This window comes from Polyergus mexicanus, unplaced genomic scaffold (genome assembly GCF_030449975.1).
Source record: "Polyergus mexicanus isolate NDT 795.1 unplaced genomic scaffold, iyPolMexi1.0 SCAF_10, whole genome shotgun sequence".
Classification (NCBI taxonomy): domain Eukaryota; kingdom Metazoa; phylum Arthropoda; class Insecta; order Hymenoptera; family Formicidae; genus Polyergus; species Polyergus mexicanus.
The window spans coordinates 647,370-665,103 of NW_027223330.1; the positions used below are offsets into that span (position 1 = coordinate 647,370).

General features: G+C 41.0%; 1 protein-coding gene across 1 annotated transcript; it reads right to left on the reverse strand.

Annotated features, from left to right (window-relative positions):
- Positions 1-7,177: 7,177 nt before the first annotated feature.
- On the reverse strand, positions 7,178-17,390 carry LOC138937099 (transcription factor Sox-21-B). Its single transcript, XM_070303021.1, has 2 exons — positions 16,897-17,390; positions 7,178-8,693 (listed from the first exon to the last, which is right to left on the reverse strand). The coding sequence occupies exons 1-2, from the start codon at positions 17,103-17,105 to the stop codon at positions 7,895-7,897; spliced, it is 1,008 nt and encodes a 335-aa protein (XP_070159122.1). The 5' UTR covers positions 17,106-17,390; the 3' UTR covers positions 7,178-7,894.
- Positions 17,391-17,734: the final 344 nt, after the last annotated feature.

The window sequence follows — 17,734 nt, forward strand, 5'->3', positions numbered from 1 at the left end:
TAAGATTTTTTGCTCTATGCGTCTTCTAAATGCATATGCTTCTAATGCTTTTCGTTCATAGCTTTCGTTGAGATAAAAATTTTTAACTTGCAAAACCTTTTCATTTTTTATCACTATTAAAAATTACACAATTAAAGAATTTATACTGCATATTCAATAATTTATTAAGATGTTGAATATATATATATTTTAAATACATAATATTCACAACTTGGCTTATCGGCGGACTGCTTACAATGTAGGAGAAATATTATCACAGAAAATGAAGAAAAAAAAAAAATCTAAGTCCTAATAAAATTCCATGAGAATTCCCCGATCTTTCCAGATATGTATATATATATATATATATAAACCTATATATATATAGAAAACTTGGAATTCTCAGGAATTCTTTTATATATATATAAAGAAAAGAATTCCTGAGAATTCCAGGTTTTCTATATTTTGCTAGGAAGTATAGACACCCTAAGATAAAATAACTCGAGAAAAAATAAAGTTAGAAATAAAAGAAAGGAACCAGAAATAAAGAAAGAAGGAATTAAAACGAGAAAAAGGGAAGACCGAAGAAAGCAAATAGAAAAAGTAAAATAGTACCCAAGCCGAGAAACATTACGAAAAAAGGGAGAGCAGAGGTACGGCTGGAGTATCGTTTGACACTACGGAAGCGCGAGAAGGCGGACAATCGTGATAAACGTCTAACGTGTGTGTGTGTGTGTGTGTGTGTGTGCGTATGTGCGCGCGAGCGATGAGGGTGTACGCGGAGGCACTTTCGAAATATCAATTTGAAACAGCCACGACTATAGGTATGTGTCATGCTTTCCACCGGCCATTACGGCCGGCTTTCCATTTTTATTTATATTTACTCGGGGTTTCCCCGCTCCCCCACCCCGCCGCCCCTCGTAGAATTCCGATGTCCCCGGGTCACCCCGCGGTACGTGATAGAAAAGGGGTGTCGCGAGACGGTGCGCTCTCTTTATATTTTACGACATTTTGTTTCCAATCCGCGACCGGGAACGCGCCGGGGCATCACGTGGCATCTCGGACCTTATTCAACTTTTATGAGGTTAAATCGTGATGAAGTGTCTCGCGAATGGCCCAACCTCGCCACCCTTTCCCCAATTCTCTTCCTTCTCCCCCCCCCTTTTTTTTTATTTCGTCTGATCCTGCCTTGCCTCGAAGGATTCGACTCGAAGGTCAAAAGCGAGAATTCCATCACAACTGGTATATTGGTATTTTAATATCAATATCTCTTTTTTTATATATAATTTTTATCGTATATTATTTTTTTTTATATCATTTTTCAAATATTAACCCGCTAAAAAAAATTTCTTTCTTACCCTAGTAAAAATTTCTGTTGGTGCGAATCTGTGTTTCTCGGCATGAATGGTCGCATAAAAAAATATGAAAAAAATATTTCTACGAAAAAAGAATGTGTGATGATTTTATCGATTTCTCCTGACGTTTCGGTGAGATGAGTTATCATCACGAATTCGATCTCTCGTCCTCTCCTCGAGAGATCGAGAGCCGCCATTGCCGGTCGCCATCCCGGTTGACCGGAAGTCCGGCGCTTCTCAGGTCGGCGAAAAGAAGCTCCTCAGGTTTTTCAATCTCCCATAATGTCTAGAGCATGGTCTCTCTATCGGCGCCTCGCAAACCTCGGACGCGATAAGATAGCGGCCTCGAAAACCCGAGGCTGAATTTACGCTCGGCATAAGTTCGCCTTATATATGAGCGTCCACGGGAAATGCGACGATCGTATCGCGCGATCCATCCGTGAAATGTGTTGCCCCGGCCAGTATTTTATTGGTCTCTCGCTCGCCTTTCGAGATGCGAGAGGCGGTACACCCAGGGAACGACATCGCGGATAACGCGAACGACGTTTCGGTCATGCCAGGCCAGGAAGACAAACGGTCCGATTGTATCCGTGCATTTATATTCTTATGTCTCAAGATTGTTCCTATTTCACGTGTCGCAGATCGATTAAATGATCAGATTGTAGGATCATCGAGGTTTCTAAAGAATTTGACGTCTAAAGTCTTTAGAATCTCGACTTTCGTATTTTAAATTAAGCTCTATATTTTTTTTTAAAGGTAGAAAATAAAATCCTTCCCTCATTAAATTCGCTTTGTTGCTCAATTGTTCTTTATATTTTCTAGAGAAATTACCAAACTCGGAAAAATCGCGTCGATCCCGAATACTACAGAATACCCTCAGCAAGACTGGCACACAGTTTCACCCCAAGAAAAGTGTGAGAAATAATAACTATATGTATCGCTACCCTAATAAAAATATCGCGCGTCAAGTGGGGAGAAAGGGCAGTGACGGTGGAAGTCGTCGCGTTTCGGATGTCGGTCTCGGCGCGAACCCTGAAAATCCCGAGAATTGTCTGCGGCGCGGCCTGAAACAACAATAACCCCATTCAGGCCGGTGGCATTTGACAGTGGGGTCGGAAACAATGAAACAATCAGTCCTCGCGACCCCTCTCTCCGATAAGGGAAGGGGGAGGGGATGAAGAGGAGCAGAGGGTGGTGACGGGAAGAGGAGGGAAGTGAGACGGGCGGGCGTGAAGGCCGGAAGTCAACAGCGTCGGACAATAGCAGGCAGCGTCTGACTACCGTTCCTAATTAACCAAGTTCGCTAACTTCGGCCAGACTTGACGATCCCCCACGTAATGCATAATTACGGGTCGCTCATGGCCGTTCCCGCGAACGGGACGGTCATATAAGTCGCGTGTAGATAATAATCTATCAATCGAAAAACCACTTCGTCAGCTGACATTTTTAGATAAATATAACTTGTTTGATATATCAGATAAATATGTCAAATGGATATATCATGGTTTTTGATCATTGAAATATTTAATATCAAAAAGATCTCAATTTTTGAATTTCTCTGTCAATGGACTTCTCATATTGCGCATCTTTACGAAAAAAGTAAGGTTAATCGTGAATTTGTCAGGAAATGTTTCGGGGTATCTCGCGACGCAATGCGAAAAGTATACGAGGTACGATAAAGCCGGTGTTTGTTGCAAGACGATAAAAGGAGGCGTCAGCCACGCGGCATCGCTATTATTAACCTTTAGCGCGCCCTATCTCTTCTCCTCTACCCCCTTTTTTCTCTCTCTCTCTCTCTCTCCGTCATCACGCTTTTTATTATTCGCATAATCGGATCTGGAGCGGCGATAGCGCCGGTGATTTCGGGTTTGTCTAGGGTAACGCAGTTGTCGGTCGACACAATGCCAAGCCTGAATGCCTCATTGTCTACTAGGACCGACGCCCACTCAAAACTTCCACTCGCGCCCACCGCCGCCCGTCATTTTCCGCAATCAAACGATCGCGTCCTCCTCTCTCATCGTCGTGCATAAAAGCGCGGCTGATATCACCGAGCGCGCGCGCAATTAAAACGTTCTCCATCCTTTCTCTTCGACGAGAGAGAGAGAGAGAGAGAGAGAGAGAGAGAGAGAAATATGCTTCGGGCTAATTTTAGTATAATAAAAATAAATGATATAAATATAAATAATTATTATATATATGTCAAACACTAGAGATTATCTAAATTCGTGATACGAAATATATAAATATTAATATGTTTTGGTAAACAAGATAAAAAATTTGATTAAATTGTGAAAGAAGAATTTTTTGAGTTTAAAGAATAGGGGAAACAAGGCAATTTTATTAGTTATGTCAGCCCCTTTGTTCGCGTCGAATAAATTGTACTTTGGAAACTCTCACGATTCGCACTCCCTTTTCCTTTCTCTCTCTCTCTCTCTCTCTCTCTCTTTCGGGGAGTGATTACATTTCACTCGAATTCGCTTTACGTCTCCTTACAGGAGTCGTCCGGAGTTGCGAAGCTACGCGCAACGAGGACATTCTTCGACGACAATACCCGCCACAATCGAGCACGGCATACTTCCGCGCATACTAATGGAGAGAGAGGTACGTAGACTTCTCTCTGGTCAGAGGGTAGTCGCCCTCCTGCAATCCCCCTTCGTTCCTCTCTTCGCCTTTGTGTATGTCAGCCGTAAAACTTACCAGCACCCACGTCGACGTCTTCGAGCGACCTAACAGAAGTTACTTCGAATGATACTCCATGATTCTGGACAGAACTCAATGGATTCCGAATAGAGTCGAGTGCATTTTGGATAGACAGATGAATTCGAGAAATTTATCCAGTATACACTTTAATTATTTTGATAAAAAATGAAAAAAAAAAGATGCTATGTATATAACTCTTCGTCGAATTGAGATTTACACTCGCTCAAGCATGTAGTCTTTATTATATATGTATATACAGGGTGAGAGAGATAAGTGCGTATTAAAATTCGATGAGCGTGTTCCTGGATAAAAAGTATAAATTTTTTAATTTAAGTAACAAAAAATGAAAACGAATGATTTCTTCAAATGAAAACATTCTCTACACTGTTACAGTAAATTCATGTATCAATACTAATACCGCTCGGTTCAACTAACTGCCTCAAGCATCCTGACTTGATTGTAGATACGTTGTCCCTTATTGTACGCAAGTACAGAGGCCTACATTAAAACCCCCCTTTCCCTTTCTTTCAGTAGGTCGTAGTGCTGGTAAACAAACATTGTCCCAGAATTAAAACACTAGAGGCACAGGGATTGTGGAAAAAAAGTATCCAATTTCAATCGTTGTAAGATCCATTTGCGTTCATTATCTCGATAACGAAACATTTTAATATTCATTAGAGAAACACATTTGTTCATACCTTTTATCCAGGAACGCGCCCACGAAGAGTTTTAGAACATACTTAGGACTCTCCACTCTCTGTGTATATGTATACTTTTTTTTCAAGAAACTCTATGAATTTATCAATTTCTTCGCGAGATCGATCGCAAAATTCTACTGATTGTCAAGGGCGGGGGGCGGGGGGGGGGGGGCGGAGAAAGAAGGAAACGTGAACCCGCCACGGTTGGAAATCGTCTCCCGGCCGCCATTCTCGCCGTTATCTCGCCGCGGAGAAAGCATGATTGCCTTTATGGGAGGAAGAAAGGGTCCTTTGCGGTGGCGATAATGTCCTCGTGGCGACGACGAAGGCGTCGCTATCAGAAATAAAACACGACGGAGTCAAGGGTTCCGCGTAGGAAGCTAGGGCGAGGGGGGAGGAGGGAGGAGGAAGGGGAAGTGGAAGAGAAGTACGGAGGAAACTTTACCCTGCCACCACCACCCCTCCCCCCTCCCCCTCCCCCCTCCTCGAGATTTTCCTCGCCCTCTCCGATTAATTTCGCGGCTCTCCTCCTAGCAAGTTCGAGGATAGCGCGCGAGGGCGCGCGCGGCGCTCGCATATTTACTCCCGAGTCTGAGAATATTACATTGGCCTTGCGAGTTTATTACACTTTATATTAATATCCGATTTAGTTCGATAAAGAGGGATGTACGCAAGAACGACTCGATTATGACACTACATGTGTCAAAAGGGACACATCTATCTCCTGATAAAAAGGGAAAATTTTCTTATATAAATCTAAATATTGTATATAAATATAGTCATATTTTCTTGAAAGATGCGAAAGGGAATGGAGAGGGTAATTTTTTCCTTAATATTTCAATATTTCTTTATAATACGGATCAAGAGACTTTATTTACAAACGTTGCATCATATATTACAGCAATAATTAACAATAGTACTTGTAATCGTCGAGACGATCACATTAATCCGAATTAATTGAAGCGTCGCTATGTGTGTTCGTCAAACGTCGCGTGAGAAAGAAGGAAGATGAGGAGAAGAGAGAAGAGAGAGAGAGAGAGAGAGAGAGAGAGAGAGAGAGAGAGAGAGAGAGAGAGAGAGAAGATATGTTTCTATATGTTTCTATAGATATGGTTTACGTTTACTTGTATGTTACTACCTGTTTTTAGGGTATACACCCTAATGCGAAACTCATGCTCGTTACGGTCGTTCGAGATACTTAGCGAGAATTTCTACAAGAAGGGGTAATCGACGGATTTCTCTCGACGAGATGAGCGATAAAATATATTACGAGTCCACCTCAACAGTCAACAATAATCCTCGGGCGTGTAACAAAACAAGATTGCGCGTTTCTAATATTCTATGCGCGTCAATTTCCATGTAAATCAAGCTATCGAAAATATTAACAAATGAGTTGTAAGTAACATTGGAAGTAACGCTCAGCAAAGTAAATTAGACAAGTGAAACTCACAATTCCGTTCGCATTATTCGGGATAATTAATATTGATGAGATTAATCTTTACGCAGTTGGAAAATTTTTCTCGTTAAAAAATATACCGATTAAAATTCTTCTGTCAAATTAATTAACGCATTCGTGTGTTAATTTAATATATTGCTGTTGCGTTAATATTTGATATATACGAATAGTGTAAAAATAACGCAATTATGAACGTATCTTTAATTTTACCTACACGATAGATATTGTTCTGTAATTATTGGTGACGGAATTCATCCGTTAAAATTTACAGGGAAACGTGTTAATTTTATTCTACAATAGGAGTTGGAGTTACTACGGGACCGTCAATGATATCTTTCCAAATTAATTTTATCATTAAAAATATATTGATCTTACACAAAATCTATTCCAAATTATTATTAAGTTCGCATTCATTTTGAAAGAAACACGAATGCATTCGTGTTGAAATATTAACATGGTATTATTAGTGTCACCATTTAACATATGCACATTACGTTAAATACCTAACAGAAAAAATTCGCTCGGTTAAAATTTTGGAGATGCGATATATGTCAAATTTAAGCCAAACTTTTCAACTGCGTAGTGAAGTAGAGCGAGATATATTTGACAAACCTTCGGAGGAACGTGTTTCTGGGGCTTTTTCCCATATATAATATATTAGAAAAGAATTCAGCTACTGCTTCCAGCCAACCAGCCAGTCAGCCACGCGCGTCTCCCATTTCGTCGTATCGATGCCTTCGTCTCGCGAAAACCGTCTCGAATACAACGAAACCGGAACGAGTCGTCATCGTCGGGGGTACGTCGCGTCTCGTACGTTAGCATTGAGAACGTTTGGCTTATTTCGCACGGTCGCGTCCCAAAGAAGAGATTTGCCTCCGCCAGAAGAGCTTTTTTTCTTCTCTCCTTCCCCACACCGTGTCCGTCCATCCCCCGCCGACGTCTCTCCCTCCCCTTCCCCCCAAATCCCCCCGCCCAACCTCTCTGTTCCCCGTAATATGTGGCATGCAAGAGAGGGTTGGTTATCTCATCAAAATTGGACTCCTCTAGTATCCAGCTTCGCGTGCACGATCCGGTGGAGAGGACCCTTTGCGGACGCCCTTTGTGGGATTTCGGGGCCGTAGTTATCGATTCCTGTCTCTCCTGTTCGCCAGAATGCGTTTCCGGCGATCGCGCAAGTTTATTTTCCAAGTTTCGTGGGAGTTATTTATTACGCGATCGCTATATATATATATATATTTTTTTTTTGGGGGGGGGGAGGGAGCGTTTCAATTATACACAATTATTTTTACTATTTGTAGATTACGTTCGAGAAATGTCCAAGCTATAAAATGACTGGTTTTAATAGTTCCCTTCATCGGAGAAGAAAATGTCTCGCGACGAAGGTTCATCTTCGTGATGATGATAAGATGACCAAAGAGATATTAATCCGGAATTTAAGGTACACCATGCGCCGATTCATCGAATCATTGCACGTTGGCGATGTGGACGCCGCTCCTCGGCGATCTCGACACGATCGTCGCGTTCATCTGTTGCTCGTCCTGAAAGTGCGCGACATCCTCCTTGACGACGCCGGTGCTGAGACTCGCGATCGTCGTCTGGGGAATCGGCGAGAGCATCGGAGTCACCCTCCACCAATCGGCAGTCGGCCACGTGGCCGGCACCAGGCTCCCCCGGAAGTTGAGATCCGGGAGAACCGGAAGCGGTCTTCATATAATGTGCCCACGCTGCAGACCCGAATTCGAACTACCGGTGCTCGACGTCAAACTCTGAACGGAGAAAGGAGCGTTGTCGATCCTGCCGCTCGACGTCGAGGACGCTGTCGTCGTCGATGATTTTTCCGGCTGTTCCGTGGGTGGGGAAGAGGAGGAGGACGAAGAGAAGCGATCCTGAGAGCGATCCTCTTGATGAAGATGGTGATGATGATGATGGTGCCTCTCCAAGGCGGTGGAGAAGTCTTCCTCGAGCTTCCGATACCGGGACTCCTCCCGTTCCGCGATGACAGCGTTGTCGTCGGCCCTGGCCGGGCTTGGAAAGGACGGATCGTCCATCTTGGACAGCGGGAACGGCCTTTTCGACTCTTTCGGCGGGCTGGGACAACTGCAATTGGGTTGCAGGCAAGCGGCCGCTGACAAACCCGTCGGCCAGGACGCTATTGTCTGGTGGCTTGGGTAGAAGGTGCCGCCGCTGTATAGTGCTTGAAGGGCCAGATCGGCGGCCAGTTTGCCACCGTTAAAGTCGTCGCCCAGCTTGTGTTGCAGCGGGTAGAGCGGGTAGGGGAATGGCGGGAAGAAGCGTGGGATCTTCAAGTCCTCGTGCGACATCAACGAATGATGTGCGGGCGGTGCCAATGGCGGAAGGAGACCACGTGGTAGATTCGATAGACCGTCGCCGGGCGATATCAACGGCGTTATCGTGAAGCCAAACTTGTTCTCTTTCTTCACCAGAGACTTCGGCTTCCGGCGCGGCCGATATTTGTAGTCGGGATGCTCTTTCATGTGAAGAGCTCTGAAAGATGAATGGTAACCTTTGAATATTGTTGCTACAAATCAACTTGTGTTTCATTTATTTGTTGTATAGTTATCGTGTTGTCGTCGATGTCATCAATTACTAATTAATATACAATAACAATGATAATTTTCATAGATATTTTTTCTATATATTTAAACATCAAAAATTTTAATGTACAAAATATTTTTAAGAATTAGAATTAGAAAAAAAAAAAAAAAAAAAAATGTAGATTTTCACGTTGTTTTCGGAAAGAAAAAAAAAAAAATTCGCTTTCTAGTGCCAATTTCTCTTTTTAACTTCGTTCCGCCCAATTTTCTCGACGCAAATTCACGGAGGCTCGTCGTTACGGTAGATAACGCCGCTGCTGAATCCGACATCGTTATACGTCAGTAAAGGATAAGGGACAGTCGAGAAGGGTTTCAGAAGCGCTTGTCGACTTAATTGAATAGTTTCGCAACTGGAGAAACGCGGTGGTAGTTTAGCCCCTCGCGTTTGGTCCCTCCACAACATAATGCTACGACCATCTCGGCCAAGAGTCGTTAAATTTGGAAGCAACAACTTGATCATCAACGGGCCTATAAATTTTAATGATTTTAACAATTCTCAAACAACGGAAGAATTATTAAAATTCGCTTATCTTTCACAATTTTCAACATTACTATCATACATACTGTGTTACAAAAATCATTTTTTTTTTTTTTTTTTTTTTAAGGAGACTAAAAAATTAAATATCTCGAAAAGCGGAACTATAACCGTGAAGTGTCGGAATATCACGTATATATTCGCTTTTCATTCACGAAACACGATACGAACCCCGTGTCATTCTTTTTATCATGTTTACTTTGCGCCGCGACTATCGATTATCGTATAGAAATAACCACCTTTTCACGATTTTAATAAACTGTGCGCTCTCGCCGTCTTGCATACAATGGGACGTATTATCGCGGTCCCAGGATACGACACGGGGCACCATAGATATTTGCGCTAAGGTAAGGTATCTTGTACACACACACCTCGTCCTCGTCTTCGACGAAGACGGAGAAAGAGAGGAAGGAACAGCGGTATCTCCGACACATAATACTCCATTATATACCCAAGAGGCGCACAAACGCAGTGCTTATTTATGCCTCACCTCGTGAAGATAAAAAAAAAAGGGGAGTAGGGGGAAGGAGGCGAGAGAGGAGAATTGTAGAGATACGTGGGCACCGCGGTTTTTCTGTAACAACGAGCGTCGCGAAAAAAATTTACCTCGGGAACCACCGAGGACAATAACATCAGAAAACATCGAAGAATTTTGTCTTTATAATAATACACAGTTGGAAAATTTATGTATTCTTGTTAAAAAAATATGCGGGTTAAAATTTTTCTGTTGAATATTTAATACATTCGTGATGTGTTGATTTAATATACTGCTGTTGTGTTAATTATTAAAACAACTGAAAATAGTGTAAAAATATAATAAAATGCGTAGATATTTTTAATTTTGCACAATAGATATGTTTCGTATTATTAAGTTTATAGAAAAAGTGTTGATTTTATTCTACAATAGGAGTGAGAGAGTGAATACGGATCGTCAATAACATTTTTCCAAATTAATTTTATCATTAAAAATATAATACACAGGGTGTCCCCAATTTAAATGGCAAAACTTCACGAGCGTGTAGCAGATCGAAAAGCTAAGACAGAAAGTCCTTTAGAGGTTCGCTCGTTTTTGCTCCATTTTGGAGAGAATTACAAAAAAAAAAGAAACAAAACAAGTTTTCGTTTCTTTACTTATTTATTTACATTTTATTTATGTTATCATCTATTTAATGCAAGATATTGTTCAAAATGTTGCCCTCTTGCAGCAATGCAAGCATTACATCTAGCACTGACCTCGTTAATCGCAGCTAGACATTTTTCTAGTGATATTTGGTGCCCTGCATCTATGATTCGGTCTTTTAATTGCTCTCTTGATTTGATTGGCACCGTAAAGAACAACATCGAGTGTTCACATATATAAGGAACCTTGAAGCGGAAAGTTTATTCGGTGCCAATCGACTCAAGAGAGCAACAGACAATGAGAGATTGAATTTTTGCGATTTTCTCTAAAATGGAGCAAAAACGAGCAAACCTCTAAAGGACTTTCTTGTCTTAGTTCTTCGGTGTCCCCTACATGCTCTTGAAGTTTTGCCATTTAAATTGGAGACACCCTGTATATACATATATGTTGATTTTATATATAATTTATTTTAAATTGTTATAAAGATTACATTCATTTTGTGTTGAAATACAATATTAACATAATATTAATGTCATCACATTTAACATATTATGTTAAATTAACACGAAAATTTATGCCGACAGTTTGGGACATGCGATATACGTTGAATTTAAGTCAAATTTTCCAACTGTATATATTTCGCGAAAACAAGATTTTACATATTATCCCGTTACTGATATTTAATTTAAATCGTAATAAGATATACGCTATTTATTAGGTGTACAACTTTGCTTCCGCCGTTTTTTCCCCGAAATTCGAGGCTTTATTATTCTGAATCATTCCCATGTCTTTGAGGCGTTTTGAAATTGCTTGTTGAATCACTCCCAATGATCGTGCCAATTCTTTTTGACTTTGACTCGAGTCTTCATTAAGTAATGCCTCCAATTCTGCATCTTCGAAAACCTTCTCTCTTCCATCGCTATGCCGGTCTTCGACGTGAAAATCACCCTTCTTGAAGCGTCGAAACCACTCGCGACACGTTCTTTCACTAATAGCGGCTTCACCATAAGTATTTGAGAGCATTCGATGAGCCTCAGCCGCAGATTTCTTCATATTTAAGCAGAAAATTAAAACCTCCCGCAAATGACGAGAATTTGGCTCGTAAACTGACATTTTCAATCGAGAATAACTTTATGACGCGGACACAAATCGACTAATGTTTCTATGGGGTTATGTTGACAGATGCCCAAGTTTATCGCATGACGTCTATGATCTATTTATTTCGATCACCACTTATCGCTAAAGCCATCTATAGGAAAACGGCGGAAGCAAAGTTGTACACCTAATATATTGTTACATAATTTCAAAATGTCATCTTGATATACTGTCTCGTAAGAAATACGAAATATTATTAAAATATCAATCCTCTTCCTATTTTATGCGAATTAAAATCTTTTCCGCATTAAATTTTTCTATTTAATAATAAAATTAGAACAACGATAAATAATTATCACAATATTCTTTCCAAAATTCCAATTATTCGATTGACGCTGGGAAGAGTGCCGGAGGGAGGGGGGGGGGGGAGAAGAATTTTTGTCGGGCACAAAATTCGAAATTTCAAGAGGATGTCGCGGCGGAAGAGGGGGGAAGAGGAAAGAGGGGGAGGGGAGGGTAAAGCGGGGGCGCGAACGCCGTCGCGACCGCGGAATAATAATTTCGGGGACAATGTGTCCCGGCAGATAGCACAAAGCGTAAATCAGCATAAACATCGGTAAAGCCGCGCCGACAATAATTCAGCATAAATGCATAAACATCGGCCGTAATCTTTACAATTCCGACCACTGCCCCATCTGGACGGCCGATAAACAACGGCGCTATATCATCCCCCATAGGCGACATAAGCTCGCCGCGTCGGGACAAGGAACAATAACAATTAGTTACCATTGTCAATTGGAATGCCGTGCAAACCGAAAGCGCTATTCGCGGAGACGGACACACTTAATCGCGTTTCGTTGCAAGAGAGTTTATTTATACGGGAGAGCATCGGTCGATATCATGTATCTTCTCTTTTGTACATTTACTGTCTCTCATTACACGGATAATAATTCGTATTACTTTGTATAATCAATTGGGCTCTAAGTTTTCAAATTTTTGCGAAAGCGAATAAATTTTTATAGATTCAAAAATCGAGTAAAATTTTCCTTATCGCTCGCGTCTTTTATGCTAAACGAGCAATTTTCATCTCGCCCACTTGTATCTCACGTAATTGTAGTCGATATGAAAAAAATTCACTCGATTAACGATACCCAGAAATGAATCATAATTTAACGATATCATTAAATTTTTCGGCGCCGTATCTCTCAAAGGGACGTTCATATGCGGCATCAAAGCGCGTAAAAATCCCGTTACGCCGCGACGAGAGAAGCGAGAAATCGGGAAGAGGCTGCGGAACACACGTAGGAGGTTGAAACGTGACAGCGGGGAACGAGAGGGATGAGAAAGAGAGAGAGAGAGAGAGAGAGAGAGAGAAAGAGAAAGAGGAATCGTTGAACGCGACCGGCGGGGGCGGGGGCGACGGCGACGGCGGCGGCGACGGGGGTAGGGGTGGGGGTGCGGAGAAGCCGGGCAAATCCTTTTAAATCCACACAATTGCGACAATGGGGCTTTATTTGTTATCTCGGGGGCCACATTGTGAGTCGCCGTGAACGAACGGACAGATTACGTCGGGCCAGTGACGGCGCGGGTCCAAGGGAACCCCCGACGTTCCTACCGACGACGACGACGACGACGACGACGACGACGACGACGCCCCGGCTCCAAGGGAACGACTTTATCCCGTCCCTCTCATCCCCCCCTCCCACCTTCACCGTACGCGCACCCCTTTCACGTTTTTCCCCTTTTATTTTACGACCGCCCCCCTCCCCGTCCCCTCACCCCCCCCCCCCCGTCGCTGCCATCCGCCAGAAAAGCGGATTCGCCGTTACACGTCCGCGTCGAAATTTCCCTCGGATTTTACCCATGGCCCCCCCACGCACCCCGCCCCCTACCCGCTTCCCTTCCCCGCTCGTTCACACCTACCGCTCCTTCTCTCACATCTTCTTTCTTCTTCACAGAAATTTTGCGAATGGGAAGAAATATGGCCTTTTGTTGGCGTTTTTGTACGCCGGCAAGTGAAACGCGAGATGGATGAATATCGCTTGGAAAATTTGTATGTGTAGAAGAGAGAGAGAGAGAGAGAGAGAGAGAGAGAGAGAGAGAGAGAGAGAGAGAGAGTAAATATTTTGCAAAATTGCGATACGCTAATTAATACCAATTTTTTTTAGGAGGGAAGAAGAGGGGGAGAGGCGAGGGCGAGAATTCAGAGATTGAGCTTTCGATCAAATTAAGTTAAGAGTCGAGGAATTAATCGAGATGTAATAATTCGCGCCGCGCGTTTGATTATCGTTTATCGACGGGATCTATCCGTTTATGTTTTGCGCGCGGATGAAACGGCGATTTATTTACGGATGGCTTAAGACGATGTTACGAAACATCGTTATTCGCGTTCTCGTGGAAAAAATTTCAACGGTGGCGTCGGAAAACATCCCCGTGCGACTCCCTCGCTTTCTTCCATTTCCTCCTTTTCTCACTCTCTCTCTCTCTCTCTCTCTCTCTCTCTCTCTCTCTCTCTCGACGGGGAGGAATGTAAATCGAGGTCGGGATATTTTGCAACGCGGGCACGGGGTTAGAGAGCGTGGAATCAGTTTAAATCTTGTTCCCCGGGACGAGATCGAGAAGCGAGAGAGAGAGCGGGGGAGAGATCGTTCTCAAATTTAATCTGCACGTACCTCGCGCAAACCTATTCCTTTTCCTCGCTCTTTTAACCACGAGAGATTTTTATTTCAATTATGGAATATATCTATTATTATTGAGACTCGTCGCCATAAATCCTCCCGAAGACAATGACACGCGTACCAAGTACTTAGGCGTTTACCGTTTGTTTAAAGAAGAAATCTATTCTATTAATTAAAATGAAATAAGTAAAAACGAATAAGATAACTTTATTTAAAAAGTAATGAAAAATAATTAATAATAATTAACACGTGTATAAAATAACACGCGTAAAACAAAAATATTTAGTGCATCTCATAAGTGTTTATCCGTGCAATATTCAAATTATTTATCAGAAAATGTCATAAACCTATTCCTATTTTTCGCTCCTTTAACCTCGAGAAATTTTCATATCATTTCAATTATTGAATATTATTATTAAGACTCGTCGTAAATTCTTCCGAAGGCAATAGCGCGCGTAATCAAGTACTCGCTTGTTTCAAGGAATCTGTTTATAATTAAATTAAAATTAAGTGAAAATAAATAAATAACTTTATTTAAAAGTAAAAATGAATAAATAACTTTATTTAAAAGTAAAAATAAAAGATATTACTTTTAAATTAATTAAAATATTACATTTAAAATATTATTTTTATAATTAATGTGATTAACATATATTAAAATAACAGGTCTAAAATAAAAATATTATCCAATATTTAGTGCATCTCATATATTAGGTGTACAACTTTGCTTCCGCCGTTTTTTTTCCGAAATTCGAGGCTTTATTGTAAAAAACTGGTTATACATTTATGATTCGTTTTGAAATTGCTTGTTGAATTACTCCCAATGATCGTGCCAATTCTTTTTGACTTTGACTCGAGTCTTCATTAAGTAATGCCTCCAATTTTGCATCTTCGAAAATCTTCTCTCTTCCACCGCTATGCCGGTCTTCGACGTGAAAATCACCGTTCTTGAAGCGTTGAAACCACTCGCGACACGTTCTTTCACTAATAGCGGCTTCACCATAAGTATTTGAGAGCATTCGATGAGCCTCGGCCGCAGATTTCTTCATATTGAAGCAGAAAATTAAAACCTCCCGCAAATGACGAGAATTTGGCTCGTAAACTGACATTTTCAATCGAGAATAACTTTATGACGCAGACACAAATCGACTAATGTTTCTATGAGGTTATGTTGACAGATGCTCAAGTTTATCGCACGACGTCTATGATCTATTTATTTCGACCGCTACTTACCGCTAAAGCCATCTATAGGAAAACGGCGGAAGCAAAGTTGTACACCTAATAAATATTATTCATGCGATATTCAAATTATATATCGACAAGAGTGAATATTGTAAATCGATCAATCGCAAAGTCGGGACAATATCGAAATATCATTTAAAGTTTTCGTAAAATAATTATCACACGTACTAATTATTTTCGTAAAATAATTAATACCTTCCTTTTTCGACGAGATTTGCAAAATGTTATTCGATAAAGGCTTAAAAAATTACAAGACGTTACGAGAGGACTCTTAGAGGAAGGTTCTCGCGAGATTGCGGGATCTCCTTTTTTAAAAGGGCGAAAGGAGGGGATGGGAAGGGGAAGGGCTGTTTTAAGAGCGCGTAGGGCTCGAAAAATCGGCGGCGCGCGGCTCGAGCGAGCTAAATAAACTCATAACAGTGATTAAATATTCAGGGTAGATAATAAAGAGAGATCTCTCGCTCGTCTCCCCCGTTCTATAAATACCGCCCCCTCTCCCCCGTCCCTCGCCCTATTTCAACGTACAGCACGCCCCTAAGATCCCCCGGTAACAATGTACCCTATTATGAGGTACGAGACGATCGCGTGGCGCGCCCGTTTCCCGCCGTTTTTCATCCCTACAACTCCGCTGATACGAACCTCCCCCCCGATTAACGCAATCATCTCGTCTCGAGTATTTGCGACTAAAAAGCGATTAGAGTCGCCGCGGAAAAAAGCCGCCCGTCGATCGAAAAGGACCGCAAAATATCGTCCCATCTTCTACATTCAACATTTTATATTTGTGAATATATTATTACACATAGAATAAAGAAAAGGGGGAGAAAGAGAAAGCTCTTAATATAACATTAATATGAATTTATATATCGCAATTTATTCCATAAAGCAATGCGTATCTACTGTAGACAAATATATTTCTCATAATTATTTTGTAATATAAGATGGAAGAGTTTTTGATAATATGTCAATAACTTTTTCTCTCCGATAACGAAGCGATTAAAAAAATATTTAAAAGAATATTAAATTTATTATGCATATTAAAAAATGAAAATTTTTTAATGATTAAATTAAAAATGTGTGTGTGTTGTAAAGACTTGTTTTAAGCGAGATAAAGATATGCATTTAAAAATACAGTTTGTATGAAAAAAAAATTAGCTTCTGATCTTAATATGTACAATTTGTCAATTTTACATAAAAATCCGTCGCACGTATAATTTTTTTTTTAAATACATCGGCTCTGATTGAAATTTCGTCTTCTATGAAAGCTATTATATAGATTCACTGATTTTTTTTACACTTTAAATGAGAAAAATTAGTGATTAATAAATAGACACAACGTATCCAACTCAGAAATGCTTGACCCAGAAATGAGAGAGATGTTATTGACGTGCGACTGAAACAAACAGCCTTTATTTCGCGGGCTCACCTCAATCTTTTCGCTTCGTCGATGAAGGGACGCTTCTCGCTCTCGGTCAGCAGCTTCCACTCGGCGCCCAGTCTCTTCGAGATCTCCGAATTGTGCATTTTTGGATTTTCCTGTGCCATCTTCCGACGTTGGCCACGCGACCACACCATAAAGGCGTTCATTGGCCGTTTAATGTGCTCGTTGTGTAGTGTCTTGGATGACATATCCATGAGTGTCGTTTGGTTTCGCTCTAATTACCTGTCTCTAGCATACACAACATTTCCGATAGATTGATCGATAGATCTTGCCTATCTTGCGTAGAGAAGGTAACTTTCTGTGAATGGCATTCTGTTGACAATCTTTTTCCTCGACAATCCGAAACACAAATACGTTTTTAAGTTTTCAGGATATTTCAGGTATGCTAGATACGTTTGTTGTCATTGAAGGCTCGGAGGATCTTCTTAATTTATCATTTTCTTTTTTACATAAAAACTTTAACAGATTGTTAAATATTGTTAACGTCACTCTAGCGGCAACTGACCCTGAGTGATTGTGCGATCAATTAAATGATTTTGATTCTAGAAGATTTTAAATTAATTCACATTCACTGCACGATGATGACGTTGATTAAGAGATTTCTTGAAACTTTAAGATAATTTGAGGTATTTCTAAGTATCTCAGGAGTCAGATGCACCTGGGAAGAAGTTAACGATAAGTATTTCCCAAAAATAATTCTATTTATTGGGATATTCAATAGTATCCTGCAAAGACTAGGCGTATCTAAAATATCTTCGAGCGACAATCCAAGTAATGAACGTTTCTCGAAAGAATCGTGTAAATGCCCAAGACGTTTTCAAAA